Source organism: Amphiura filiformis, unplaced genomic scaffold, assembly GCF_039555335.1.
Source record: "Amphiura filiformis unplaced genomic scaffold, Afil_fr2py scaffold_58, whole genome shotgun sequence".
NCBI classification, from domain to species: Eukaryota; Metazoa; Echinodermata; class Ophiuroidea; order Amphilepidida; family Amphiuridae; genus Amphiura; species Amphiura filiformis.
Window position 1 is genome coordinate 308246 of NW_027305522.1, and position 15558 is coordinate 323803.

General features: G+C 34.9%; 1 protein-coding gene across 1 annotated transcript in view; it reads right to left on the minus strand.

The window, feature by feature from the left end:
• The window catches only part of LOC140144479 (uncharacterized), a 167233-nt gene that overhangs the window by 59634 nt on the left and 92041 nt on the right, over positions 1-15558 (minus strand). Inside the window, 2 exon segments of the mRNA XM_072166289.1 lie at positions 7243-7435; positions 12193-12454. Coding sequence (XP_072022390.1) covers positions 7243-7435; positions 12193-12454 — 455 coding nt within the window.

The window sequence follows — 15558 nt, forward strand, 5'->3', positions numbered from 1 at the left end:
CACAGCAAACAATATACCGTAATCATCCAATTATAGCCCCACGGTTATTTAGTTGGAAAAAAGTCAAAAAAGCTGGGTAGGATGCTATCATGAATCATAGTTTTGAAAATCGGGCACCTGTCCACAAATTATCAAATTCCAGCATGAAATAAACAATACCATGAAGTCATACTTTCCTGAAACTTGTGTCATTGTTGGCAAGATGATATCTTTTTGACCTTTTTATACAACCCTCCAGCTTTGTCAAGTCAACATAAATATATTAGGTCTGTTGTTTACTTCCTTGATATCTATTCTGTCTGTTGGAGTGTTGTCGTAACTTGACAATTCTGAGGCTCTTTTGCAATCTCCCTCAGACACTTGAGTGAAAGATTGCTGTTTTGGTGAATGGGAAAGTTAACAGAATTTAAAATGGTAGTCTAATCTTTTTCTGAAAAAGTCCCAACTTGAAAAAATATCGTCCAGTTTGATGTTCTCTCAATGTCTTCATTGTATCAAACTGAAAAGAATGAACAAAAACTATAACTTCCCTATACACTCCAATGCAATATTCACTCCAGATCCAGGGAGTAAGAGTATTAGATGATGCAAATTAAAGCATGGATGTCCAAATTACAGAATGCCTATGGTATGGCTAGTTTTTTGGCCCATATTAAAACAATTTACAAAGATTATTTTCCAGGCGTCAAATTTCATGACATCCAACCGTACTACTAATGACGTCTAAGTTGATTTTTCCAAAAACTTGACAATAGATTATAATCAGACATTTTCCAAATTGCTGACTTTTCTCCAAGCTATCGGCTATTATATAGGACTATAATTAGATGATTACGGTAATATTCAAATAAACAGAACTAGAATTAGAATAATAAACATTTGACATCATATTTTCAGTATGGATCTTAAGCTTGGGTAGTGACATTTCCAAAGTTAAAAATTAATGGGAAACATTAATACACTCAGTTTCCATGGTTACAGTCTCTTTGCAAACATACTGATATATAATTTAGAAGCAATAAAACACACTTAATTTATTAATAAAAACATGTGCATATCACTGGTTAAAGGTGTAAATCAAACAGTTGGTGTAAGTATAACATAAGTTAATCGGGTTATATAAGGACTTCATGGTGTTGTCGAAATAACTTTTTTCTGACATTTATATATATTGTAAAAGCAAACATCCACTGATGCACTACTGAACATGTACAAATGAAAAGAATTATATAGTCATTTGACTATTTGTGAAGCTTTCGGTGAATAGACCAATTCACGCCAGGTGAAGACAGTGGTCATTAACATTGCAACTGTAAAAAAAAAATTGCACCATCCAAATTTTTCAAATGTTAATTTGCATCTGAAGGAGAACTTAACATACCTCCAGATTAATTTGCTTTGTGCTTGGCAAACTTTGTGATTCAGAGTATGTTTGCATGTACATAATGTGCTAACAATGTACTCTAAGCGCTGCATGTACAAACCTTGGAAACACTAAAACTAAGATGCAAATTATTGTCATTTTCAGGCTGGAGGTACATTATCTGCCTTCCATGAGTGCAATTTTGAGTTGGTAATTTTTCAAGGATATTATAATGTATTTGGTTTTAGTACATAATTCAAAAGTAATCTATCTAAACACATCAAAAGAAAAATAAGTCCCCCTCTGAACATGTGGTCATAACATTGTAAGGTTTCGTTTTGTACCAATAAAACTAACTTTGAAATAATTAAATGACTGTTTACTAAGTGCTGTTTGAAATTGAGAGATTTCCATACCTTCAGGGCTGAATGAGTCTAAATCGAAGGCAAAAACTGCCCTTTTCAAAAGTCACAAAGTAGGCCTATGCTTGTCACAAAAGTTGATTCATGGCTTGTTACTACTGTCTGTTCAATTAGCTTAGATTCTTGAATTTTTAAGATATTTGAAAAATAAAAAATTGTGGTCAAAGTCATCAAAGAAAAGTGTTAGCACAGCCTTAGACCTAACAGGATTTATACTTTTCAAATTCTAAAGTTCAATTTAAAACCCCATTTCTTTTCAATTTTGGTCTTTTCCCGCGATATTTTTTATAAAAAGCCGTAGAACGTCGGGTACCATAAACTTTTTTGAACCAATCCATTTAGAGCAATGGGGACGAATGTCACAATGCGTAGAGATAGTATTTATTCGACCATCCGCATCAGGAAGCATTGTCCAGCAAAATATTTGCCAGTATGCCTAATTTGTGTTGAAACCCTACTGTTGAAACAATACGTTATTATTTATGAATTAAGGTTTTCTAAAATTGGCACAGCTTATATGAATACATTCCTTGCGTATTTATTTATTTATTTATTTATTTATTTATTTATTTATTTATTTTATGCGTATGGGTCTGAGAATGGGTATTATAAAACTACACATTTATTTTCAATTTGTTATTTCGTTTTGTTGAATACAAACTGAAAAAACCGTGAAACAAAAGAACTTTTGTACAAGAAAATATTATTTAAAACAATCAGGTTACAGAAAACAATTCTTGTAAAGTCACTGTATCTGAAAATGTCAAGCGAATGCTGATATTCTTGGGAAGGAATGGTGGTATTAAACAAAACTCAATTTACATTGTAAACCAGTTGAAGAACGAAATCCATAATTTTAATGTAATTGTTTAGGAAAAATAATGCTTAGAATAATGTTATGCATAAAACGTAATCGCGCCATATAATTACAAGAAAAAAAAACCGGTGGACCATCATCACCTATAGAACCTATCCAATAACCGGAACGGTATAACAATTGAAATGGCAGGACAGATTGGTGGGCAGATTGTTTTGCTAAATTGGATAGGGTCTATGCCCCAAGTTGAGAATGGACCGTCCCACTCGATTTGTAAAAAGGTCGCGAACCCTTTCGGTGGACCCAAGTAACTGCCTAAAATGAGGCAAAATTGAAAAGAAATGGGGTTTTAAATTGAACTTTGATATTTGAAAAGTATAAATCACGTTAGGTCTAACCCTGTGCTAACACTTTTCTTTGATGACTTTGGCCACAAGTTTTTATTTTTTCAAATATCTTAAAAATTCAAGAATCTAAGCTAATTGAACAGACAGTAATGGAAAACCCCATGTGTTTGAGTGCAGTTTAAAATCCTCACCAAGTGAACATTTACTGTCATGTGTATCGATTCTTGATCATTCAGCCATGCAAATCCCCTTGGTGCAGAGTTCAGCACAGTGAGTTGTAAGAAGGCCAGTTCCATTCCTTGTCCCAATCGCCTTGCAGTTAACAAGCATAGGCCTGCTTTGTGACTTTTGAAAAGGGCAGTTTTGTCTTCAATTTGAGTTCATTCAGCCATGAAGTCATGGACATCTTTTATTTTCACAAAACACTTAGTAAACAATCATATAATTATTTCCAAGTAAGTTTTCTTGGTACAAAGTTTTGCTTTACGATGTTATGACAAAATTTTCAGAGGCGGACTTATTTCTTTTGATGTGTTTAGTGGATGTCTGTTCTTGAAAGATAAAATATGTTAGTTAGGAAACAAAGGGAAGCCCATATTGGATTGTCATGAATGGACATGAAAATATTGAACAGGACAAACTTATGTATTACCGTGTCTGAGCAGATGTACATGGCTATTCCAGTTGAAATCCATACACCCCTTATGGAAGACATGACCTTAATCTCCCACACAGGGTTTAGATTTCAAATGAGTGTCATCCATTCAGGTAACCCCATTTGCTCCTTGTGTGGAAGATTAATGTCTTCAGGGGTATATGGATTTCAACTGAAATAGCCCAAATTTGAAGCACTGGCATATCATTTTGCATTAAACAAGATAGGTGCACTATTGTTTGCTCCGCATGTTTGACATCAAACTGTATACATGAAATGATTATAATACTTAGTTCTCTGTGTTGATAGGATGAACACAATTTAATCGTTGCCCAGAGCAGTACACATAAACGTTGGAAAAAACACAAAAAACATCTGGCCAGATTTGAACTGGCAACCTACTAGCACAACGCTCTAACCAACTGAGCCACAGAGGCACACTGCATAAGAAAGGAAGATTTTGAAATCTATAAGTATTAGGTTTGAATGATGTTTTTCACATTCCCAGCTGAATGTACCGTGATTCGTCCGAGTATAGTCCCACGTTCAAGTATAGTCCCACCCCCATTTTTTCAAAAAATTCCAGAAATTGTAAAAAAAAATGTTTTGTGTTTATATGAAAATTGATAATTTGTATTCATGTTATACTCTATTAATGATTTCAAAATGCATTGAATTTGAATGCATTTTGAAATCAATAATAGAGTATGACATGAATACAATTAATGAAAAATTTTTCACCTAAAAATGGGTGGGACTATACTCGGACCAATACGGTATTAGTTTTGATCAATGTTTATGTGCACTGACTGTAAAAATATGCAGTTCTGATATACCTTCCGCAAGGAATGTGCCAAACATCATTTGAACCTAATATCTATAGATTTAAATGTTTCTGCTCTTCTCCAGAGCATTGTGCTAGTATTACAATTGTCGCTAGTTCAAACCTGGCCAGATGCATTAGTTTTTGGATGGGTTTGTTTTCAACATCTGTACTGGCTGCTCTGAATGTTTATCTGTGCTGGCTACTGGTTAAGGAATACGAAAAGGCAAATGGACTTTTCCATTTTAAATCCACACTCTCCCTGTGGAATATTTAGCTAAAGTCTTCCACACAGAAGGAGCATGGGTTTCAAATAGAATAGATAATTGGGTAACTTCCATTTGAAATACTCACACCAGAGGTATGGCATTTCAAATGGAAAAAAGGGATGTGGAGACAAAGAGAAAACAGGGAGGATTAATCATTGAAGCCTTAGAGTGAATTAACTTAAGGTTGGTCTGAACCCTGGAATTATGGAAACTTTTGGGCCTCATAACTGCTTAATTGTTCACCAAAAATATTTGAAATTTGGGCGAAAATCTGGCTTTTTTTATGATATTTTTGAAAATTCAGCATTTTTTTTTTATTTTTTGTGCAAATTTGTCGAAGTTGGTCGAAATTCAAAAAAATGAAAAAAACAGCTCCTAGATATTTTTATCTAGTTTTTAAAAAATAATAATAAAAAAAATTTGGCCCAAGAATTTGTTTTTTACGTTGCTAAAAAAAAAAAAGTGGGCCAAAAAACAGTTTTTTGGGGATTTTGGGCCAAAATGAGCATTTTGGCCCAAATTTGACCTCACAGATGAACTTATCAAGTCTTTGCCATTCTAAATACGTATACTTTTATATACGTTACGGTTAGACCAACAATTTAGCAGTTATGAGGCCCGAAAGTTTCCATAATTCCAGAGTTCAGACCAACCTTAAGAAGTGGTTATGGAATAAATCAAACCTTACACAGCAACAGTATACATAATCTTACCTTCTACAATTCCCAATGAATCAAGAATAAAAGCAAATTAAGTGCAATAAATGAAGAAGAATTAAATCAATGAACCACAAGAGATTTTATGTCTATTTTCATTCATTTGTTTATTTACAATTTTTTTTTTCACTTATTAATTTCTTTGTTATATATATATTTTTTATTATTTATTTCATTCAATTAATCTCTTCATTTCATTTTTTTTAAAGAACAAAAACATGAACTATTATTTAGTTTATCATAATGGGATATTCCAAATCTGTGAAACATGAACAAGCATTGGGTTACTCATTGGTGCTATCTTCAGTAGATAGCATTATTGATGAAATTGAAGTCATGCATAATAATTATTATTATGAATGGATATGCAATAAATAATGGGTGATAAGGTGAAGAAAAACCCACTATTATTAAGTTTATTTATTGATATTTTCTATTTTTCAAAGAAAATCTGGTCATAAATTTGCATGAACAATACGTTTGCTTTTCACACAAGATAAAAAAGCTTTACTTTTGAACTGGACAAATTAATAAATAAGATATATGTGTCCATATCAGTGACCATATTTCTAACTGTTCTAAATTATGTTATGTTACCAAACTTAGATTGCAAGTGAAATTTACAATTATTATCATGACAAAGCAATTTTTTAATTCTAATATTGTCGAGGTTATTAATCAATAAGTTACCTAGTTTCTTGATATTAATTTCTACCATAAATGGTGACCCACCTGTGCTCTGACAGCACAGCTGGTGCTTTCAATCAATTACACCATGGTGACCACACAAATTAAACTTTTATACAAAATAGAAAAATTATCTTAACATTAATAATTTAAGAAATAAAAGTGACATTTTTATTTTAGCCACTTTTAGAATTTTGTTTTCAATTATTTATTTAATTAAACTGACAGATGTATTGTAAGGAACAGAAGAAAGAGGAAAACACTGTTGTGGAATTTATAAATTCTTTCTTTGGCATTTAAAAAATGTGAATGTGAACTGCCTTAAGGGATCTGGAATGAGCGTTTCGACAGTATTTTTTGTGGGACATTAGAGCACATCAGACATATCGAATTGCATTCTGAATACGAAGAATACGAAGAATGTCTTTCTGATATCAAATAATTTTCATTTTTTGAAATTCACGATATAATACAAATTTTATGATAAATTATTAAAATTTGATATTTTTCACATTTTTGATATATAACAGTCCTCGAAGTAAAGTTTATAAATCTAATGACGTATTTTTTAAAGGGTATGTAGCTGGGAGGAAAAGCCGACGATCAATTGAAAATTTTGACCTTTCATATTGAAGATATGGATTTTTTTCCCAAAAAAAGCGCCTAATTTTTTTTTTTGGTGTTTTGGGATAAAAAAACATATCTTCAATACAAAAGGTTAAAATTTTCAATTGATCGTCGGCTTTTCATCCCACCTACATACACCTTAAGTATAAATCATCAGATTTCGAGTACTGTTAAATATCAAAAATATCAATTTTTAATCATTTGCTATAAAATGTGTATTACATTGCGAATTTCAAAAAATCTAAATTATTTGATATCAGGACATTCTTCATATTCAAAATGCAATTCGATATGTCTGATGTGCTCTAATGTCCCACAATAAATACTGTCCAAACGCTCATACCCCACCCCTTAATGTATGAAAATATTATTGAGAGTCTTCAGGAATGTGCAATGTTTTAAATGAGAACTAATAATGGAAATTGTAATGAAAATATCTAAAATACAACCCCATTTGTTCAGAATGTTTACTAGGCTATAAATGGTAAAAGTCAAGACAAAAAAAAATCAACTCACAGCAGTTCTCTGTTCATCCTCTAGTCTTTTAGTCCTTTCTTTGACATCATGAAGAACACTGTTGAATTCTACTCCTGCCGTATCTAGTCTTCCTTTCATCTGTCTCACTTCATCAACAAGAGTCGTTGTAGCTCTCTCTAGTTGATCCCGCAGTCTGTTGGATTCGTCTAATTCATTTCGTAATTCTGCGACTCTGAAATTTTCAGATTAAATATAAACAAGAGCACCAATGGCGCTGTGGCTCTGCGCTTTTTCGTAACAGTGAAAGTAATTGTTCTTGGAGTCGATTGTGCAATGTGACAGATCACATTCAATGGGTACATCTCATTTGCAGAGCATATAAGAATACATCAATCAATTTAGGGAATTACTATTTAGCGACATGAATCGAATCGGGTGGAATTGGATAGATATGGGTCCAAATGGACCAAAACTGATCAAAATACATAGGCCAATGTCAAGAATAGTGTTGTCTGTTTATACTAATTTGATCTCAGTTGACCCCAGGTGACCCTGAAATGGCCTTCCAAAACTTTAGCTCTAAACAGTGACTACCCACCAGGTTTCATGCCTATTCAACAGTTTTTACTCATTTGACCTCAGATAACCCCTGGTGACCCCAAAATGACCTTCCAAAAATGTGACTGCAAATGTTGACTGCATCAACCAAGTTTCATGTCTGTCCAAAAGTTTTTACTAATTTTACCTCAGATGACCCCTGGTGACCCGAAATGACCTTCCACATATTTGACTCCAAATGTTGACTGTACCCACAAAGTTTCATGCCCATGTGACAGCTGTTACTAAATTGACCTCAGATGACCCATGGTGACCCTGAAATGACCTTCCATAAATTTGGCTCTAAATGTTGACTGTTTCATGCTCATATAACAGTTTTTACTAATTTGACTTTAAATGACCCCTGCATGACCTCAGGTGACCCTGAAATGACCTTCCCAAAATTGGGCTCTAAATGGCGACAGTACCCGCCAAGATTCATACCCGTCTGACAGTTTTTACTAAGTTGACCTCAGATGACCCCTGGTGACCCCAAAATGACCTCCAAAAGTTTAACTCCAAATGTTGACTGTACCCACCAAGTTTCATGCTCATCCGACAGTTTTTACTAATTTGACCTCAAATGACCCCAAGTGACCCCAAAATGACCTTCCAAAATTTGACTCTAAATGTTGACTGTACCCACCAAGTTTCATGCCCATCCGACAGTTGTTATTAATTTGACCTCAAATGACCCCTGGTGACCCCAAAATGACCTTCCAAAAATTTGACTCAAAATGTTGTCTGTACCCACCAAGTTTCATACCCATATGACAGTTTTACGAATTAGACCTCAGATGACCCCAAAATGACCTTTTAATAATTTGACTCCAAATGTTGACTATACCCAAAGTTTCATGCCCATACGACAATTGTTACTAATTTGACCTCAGATGACCCATGGTGACCCTGAAATGACCTTCCAAAATTTGACTCTAAATGTTGACTGCACCCACCAAGTTTCATGCCCATACAACAGTTTTACTAATTTGACCACAAACGACCCTGGTGACCCCGGAATGACCTTAAAATTTGGCTCTAAATGTTGATTGCACCCACCAAGTTTCATACCCATACGACAGTTTTGACTAATTTGACCTCAAATGACCCCTGGTGACCCCGAAATGACCTTCCCAATATTTGGCTCTAAATGTTGACTGCACCCACCAAGTTTCATGCCCATGCGACAGTTTTTACTAATTTGACCTCAAATGACCCCCGGTGACCCCAAAATGACCTTTCAAAAATTTGGCTCTAAATGTTGACTACACCCACCAAGTTTCATACCCATACGACAGTTTTTACTAATTTGACCTCAAATGACCCCTGGTGACCCCGAAATGACCTTCCCAATATTTGGCTCTAAATGTTGACTGCACCCACCAAGTTTCATACCCATACGACAGTTTTACTAATTTGACCTCAAATGACCCTGGTAACCCCTGAAATGACCTTCCCAATATTTGGCTCTAAATGTTGACTGCACCCACCAAGTTTCATGCCCATACGACAGTTTTTACTAATTTGACCTCAAATGACCCCCGGTGACCCCAAAATGACCTTTCCAAATTTGGCTCTAAATGTTGACTGCACCCACCAAGTTTCATGCCCATACGACAGTTTTTACTAATTTGACCTCAAATGACCCCTGGTGACCCCGAAATGACCTTCCCAAAATTTGGCTCCAAATGTTGACTGCACCCACCAAGTTTCATGCCCATACGACAGTTTTTACTAATTTGACCTCAAATGACCACCGGTGACCCCGAAATGACCTTTCCAAAATTTGGCTCTAAATGTTGACTGCACCCACCAATTTTCATGCCCATACGACAGTTTTTACTAATTTGACCTCAGATGACGACCCCTGGTGACCCTGAAATAACCTTCCAAAAATTTGACTCCAAATGTTGACTGTAGCTACCAAGTTTCATGCCCATCCGACTTTTTTTACTAATTCGACCTCAGATAACCCCTAGTGACCCCGAAATGACCTTCCAAATATTTGAATCCAAATGTTGACTGTATCCACCAAATTTCATGTCCATTCGGCAGTTTTTACTAATTTGACCTCAGATGACCTCTGGTGACCCCGAAATGACCTTCACAAAAAATGGCTATAAATGTTGATTGTACCCACCAAGTTTCATACCCATACGATAGTTTTTACTAATTTGACCTCAGATGACCCCTAGTGACCCTGAATTGACCTTCCAAAAATTTGACTCCAAATGTTGACTGTACCCACCCCAGTGTCATGCCCTTATAACAGTTGTTACTAATTTCCGTAAGCAATCGGGTCAAATTATTATTTTTTTTGGTAACTTTTTCTGATATTGGGGAATTTTTTTTTAAAGTGATTTCCCCTCCCCATTCACCCCCACCCCCCGGCTGTCTTTGATTGCTTGACATTCCTTTTGATTTCTCTCAAAAACTTAGCTCATGATTAATATTGCACAGCCAGAGTAAAACATTAAACTTTGCAACTTTCAAACAACATGATCAATGATTTCTGAAACCACTAATTACAGTCACATTTGAATTCAATAATTATGTTCATTTATTTCAACTTGTCTATTTCTGCCACCACCCCCCCCCCCCTTATGAATTATTCATTCATAACTGTGATGACCTTTGGGACCGTCCAATCAGAATCAACATGATGACCTTTGTGTGGTGAAACCAAAATAAACAGTCAAAAATGGCGAGATTGGTCGGCACAGTCGATGTAACATCGATCAAATAAACCGTGGTCTTGAATTTCTTAAGAAGTCCTGGCCTAAAAACTATGTTGTTTTTCAGGAGAAAACATATTAATCTTTGATATTCTGAAGTATAAAATTGTTGGGCAAAGTGGAACATCATTTATTTAGACTGTTTTTGCTATGGAAAAATACGAAAAATTTTCAATTTTGCGAAGAGGGTAAATCAAATTGAAAATATAATTTCTCCTCAGAATCATGTCCACAATATGGTTTAATTGACTGTTTCTAACAATTAAATCTACAAAGAGCGTGATGAAATACGAAGAGCTTGCATGACTTTCGGTCCGTGTTCAGATAACAGGTGCACTTGACTTTGCCAAAGAAAAATAGTGCAATCCGTCTATTTCCGTCATCTTCTCGCAACTTAAATTATACAGACCAAAATAATCTCTAGCACACACAGGAACCAAGCAAAGGGATTGAAATTGGTCGTTTCTCATGACGATTTCGGACTTTTCTTTCATAAAATAACTACTTTCCCCACCTCATTTCAACCCAATATGGAGTGCAATCGATTGAAAAATAACTTATAGAAAGTTAGAACTCAATTTTAAAAGCACATATCGCACACAGAAATAACCTTAGCATAAAAAAGCATCATCGGAAGTGGCCAAAAAATTAAGCAAAACACACCGTCCACTTAGCGCGATCATAATGGCTCGTCAAGCAAGCTTAGAGCCAAAAATCAAATAATGTTTCATAGAAAATGTTACAAAGACTGTTGGAGGTGGAAACAAATGAAATCATGTAAACTTATATAATTCTAGTTTAAAATATACCTTGTATCGCTTTGAATTTGCATATAAATAGCGCATTTTCAAAGTTACAAAATGCTATGAGTAACAGAAATGAGATGATTAGAAATACATAAGCAAGAAAAAGAACAACCGACAACTCATTGTTACACATGTTTATGTCTTGAGAAGAGACTTGAAATTTTCTTCATTGGTAGCATTGGAAGATTGTTCCACAACCCAAGAGCAGCCACAGAAAAGACTCTGTCCTCAGCGCATTTACGTGGAACTTGGAACCGTAAGATTAAGGCTGTGATCAAACCCGGTGGTTACTGAGCCAAAGGGAGGCCTTTTCACCACCAGACAATCGTCCAGGTAATGGGGACAGAGTCCATTCAGTGACTTGTAAAGATAGTGGAGAGTTTTGAATTCTGTGTGACCAGAGATACGAAGCCAGTGGAGGCCAAACAGGAGAGGGGTTGTCAGGGGAAGCAACACAAGGTGCATTTCCTGTAAAAGCACTTTAACTATTCAGATTTGAGACTTGGTCAAATACCCAACATATAAATTACTGAGCAATTTTGCATCCTAATGGCATTGGGAGCATCACAGGGATATAGCGACACCAACAATCAATATCGGACATAACAATTCCTAAAATATCAAAAATGATAATCTAATACTCCATATAGCATATTCTGATATGTCTGAGAGCAAAAGCTCTGGCAGAGAGTGGAGCCTACTGATTTTAAAATTAGTAGAAATGTTGGAATTGTTTATCTAATCATGAGAATGGACATTTGAATTGTTGATCTAATCAAGAGAAGTAAGAGTCCAATTGGTGTATAGAATTATATGCAAGAGGTTTTGAAGGACTCTCCTCCCCTACTTACTTCCCAAGTTGCTGATCCCTTTTTGCCATCAGCTCCTGCTGACTTCCAATCACTGCCTGTTCTACCTGCTTGGTATGGTTGACAAGCGCCCCCACAGCAGTGCGCTCATCCGACACCTTCTCCTCTGCCCTCTTGAGACGAGCACCCAACTGACCAATGAGATCATTGCTGGCCCGGATGCTGTCTGTGAGCTGTGCACGGGAGTCCCTCTCAGATTGGAGGGCTTCATCATTATTCTGACGGTGGGATTGTTTCAATTCACCTGCATGGATAGCAAGATACAGGTTGATAAGATATGAGTAGTTTTTAGCTCTTTTTTTAACTCTTGAAATTGTTTCTTAATACAAATACTGTATAAATGCATTAAATTATCCACAGTCCAATGTCATTAAAATACATACATACATCATCATTTTATTTCATTCAAATCAAACATACAAAGTATAAAAAGACACAAAATTTGAACGAGATGCTCAAAAGGTCAATAGGTCTAAAGCGAGTACCCCTTACGCCGACCTACATGTAAGTTACAACATACACTTACACAAACTTAACATAAACTGAGCTCAAAAAGAAACTTATAATTTTTTACAACTTGTGAATCACTAGGGTCATATCTTAAAATACTGTCAATCAAAATGAACCAAAATTACACACAGGATTACCTTAATACTCTACTCAAAACACATGTCAGTAACCAAGCAGTTGTCCAACTGACACAACAGCAAAATGCACTGTCATGGGACAGCTTCCTGGACTTCCTTCACTTTCACAGCCCAACATTTGGCACCCAGGACAAAAAATCTGTGAGAATGCACACAAGATCCTTGCACAGATGATAAAACGGTGCTGCTTTCTGCTTTTCATACACTTTTTTCATTTAACAGGGCTGGGCTGTGAATGTGGTCCAGGAAGCTGTCACATGTCAGTGCATTTTGCTGTTGTGTCAGTTGGATAACTGATTGGTTACTGATATGTGTTAAGAGTAGAGTATTGAAGTAAATCTGTGTGTAATTTTGGTTCAATTTGATGGACAGGATTTCAAGATATGACCTTGTGAAAAATTATAAGTTTCTTTATGAGCTCAGTTTATAAAAGAAAAAAAGAAAGAGGAGAAGAACATGCAAAGAAAGAACCAATATAAATAATTATGACATCCTAATAAATAGACATTTCACACAAGAAATTGATAGTTGAGGTGGGGATGGGTAGGGATGGGTGATGTCATTAGATAATGCCTAGATATTAGATGCAATTTATTATTATGACTTTTCTTTATTTGTGACCTAAATTGGTTTACTGATTTTGCCATCTTAATATTTTTTATCAGTAATATTCCATTTCGTAGGACCGGCAGCTCTTATTGTTTTGTGGGCAAATTCTGTTTTTGTATGCATCCCGTATCCACTCTGACAAAATTCCAGAAATTGCATAAAATTCAATAAAATAATAAGAATCTTATTCATTTTGTAATTAGGAAAAAACTTAATTTTGAGGTACAACCAATCATATTCATAATTCAGTTCAAGCTGGAGTTCAGGACTATAATAAATTCAGCTCTGATAAATGTCATGCTGCATGTTTTTAAAGTGTATGTAGCTGGGAGGAAAAGCTGACGATCAATTGAAAATTTTGACCTTTCATATTGAAGATATGGATTTTTTCCCCAAAAGACCTAATTTTTTTGTGTTTTGGGAAAAAAATCCTTATCTTCAATACGAAAGGCCAAAATTTTCAATTGATCGTCGGCTTTTCATCCCACCTACATACACTTAAGTATAAATCGTCAGATTTATAAAGTTTACTTCGAGTACTGTTAAATATCAAAATTATCCATTTTTAATCATTTGCCATAAAATGTGTATTACATTGCGAATTTAAAAAAATCAAAATTATTTGATATCAGAAGGACATTCTTCGTATTCAGTTCGATATGTCTGATGTGCTCTAATGTCCCACAATAAAAACTGTCCAAACGTTCATACCCCACCCCTTAATTCAAATCAACATTAAATTAAAACCTTTATTTGTGTTTATTGCTTTTACAAATATATACTGTGTCATTCATTGCCTACAGTACAGCAGTACATCATTTATATATTTTTTCTTAATTTCAGAACAATTGTTACAAAATACAAAAGGTGGAAGCAGCATGCAGCATAGATAATTAAGTAGACCTTAATTAACTGCTGGCCAGGTCATTCCACCACCTACAAAACTGATATAATAATAAATAAACCACACTGGGACTTTGTATATCAGTGGTTTCTATTTGGCATGGTCACTATAGTGACAATATAGGCGTGTCTGGGCATAAAATCTGCATGCTGGTATACATGTAAGAGTTCAAAATCATAATGATATCACAAAGTGCACTAGAGGATGAAATTTCACAAGTCCGCTTTTTTTCTTGCTTTTTAGTTAAATTCGGACAAAAGATAAGTGACTCTATAAAACAAAATTATGCCACATATTGAAATTTAGAAAAGAATAATTTTTGGTGAAAAGAATAATTGTTCAATCTCTTGTGTGTTTTTTGTTCCTTCAATATGAACAAATTCCATCTATCAAACACTTTGCAAGTCCAATATTGATGGGATTGTCCCGGGGGAGGGGGGTACTCAAGTTTGGTAGGGGTGTGCCGCTGAGAATTTGAAAGTGGATCCATAAATATACCAATTTTTAAAGAAATTTGGACTCATTGATATACCAAAAGTCAAAATTTTCCGCCAAATTTAACCCAAATTGTCATAGTTTTTACAAATTTTCCCAAAATTTTTTGGACAATTTCGAAATATTGGCTAATTTTTGAAAAAATTGAAAATTTTTTGAAAAAAGGATCCATTATATACCAAAATTGACTAAGAAAAAGGGGTCATTGATATACCAAAAGGCTGAAAATGCTACCCATATTTGCGGCACGTCCCCGTATGGTCATTTGTACTAAGAACCCCCCTGGGGGGATTGTCAGCATATTGTAGATGTATTTTAAAGGCCTAAGGCCAAACAAATGTTGTCTCTCAAACATTTTGAAAATAAGCCATACGTGATACGCTTTTTCTTTTTCTTTTTTTTTAAAGCTAAGTGCTTTGTAGAAATTTTTTGTTTGTGTGTGTCTTTAGCCCACTTTTTCTTGGTTTTCCCCTAAATGGCCACTTTTTTTTTAATTATTAAAAAAAGGTGGCCCGATGTAAAGAGCTACACAGTATGTACTAAGATGGCTTTGACATACTTGTGCCCATGGGTTCGAGAGGTTAACCTTTTTAGGGGGTCTAAGTTTGTTTGATCGCATCACATAATTATAAAACTTGAGCTATATATTGAACACCAAGATTTCTAAATAGTACCAATATTTCACAATTCATT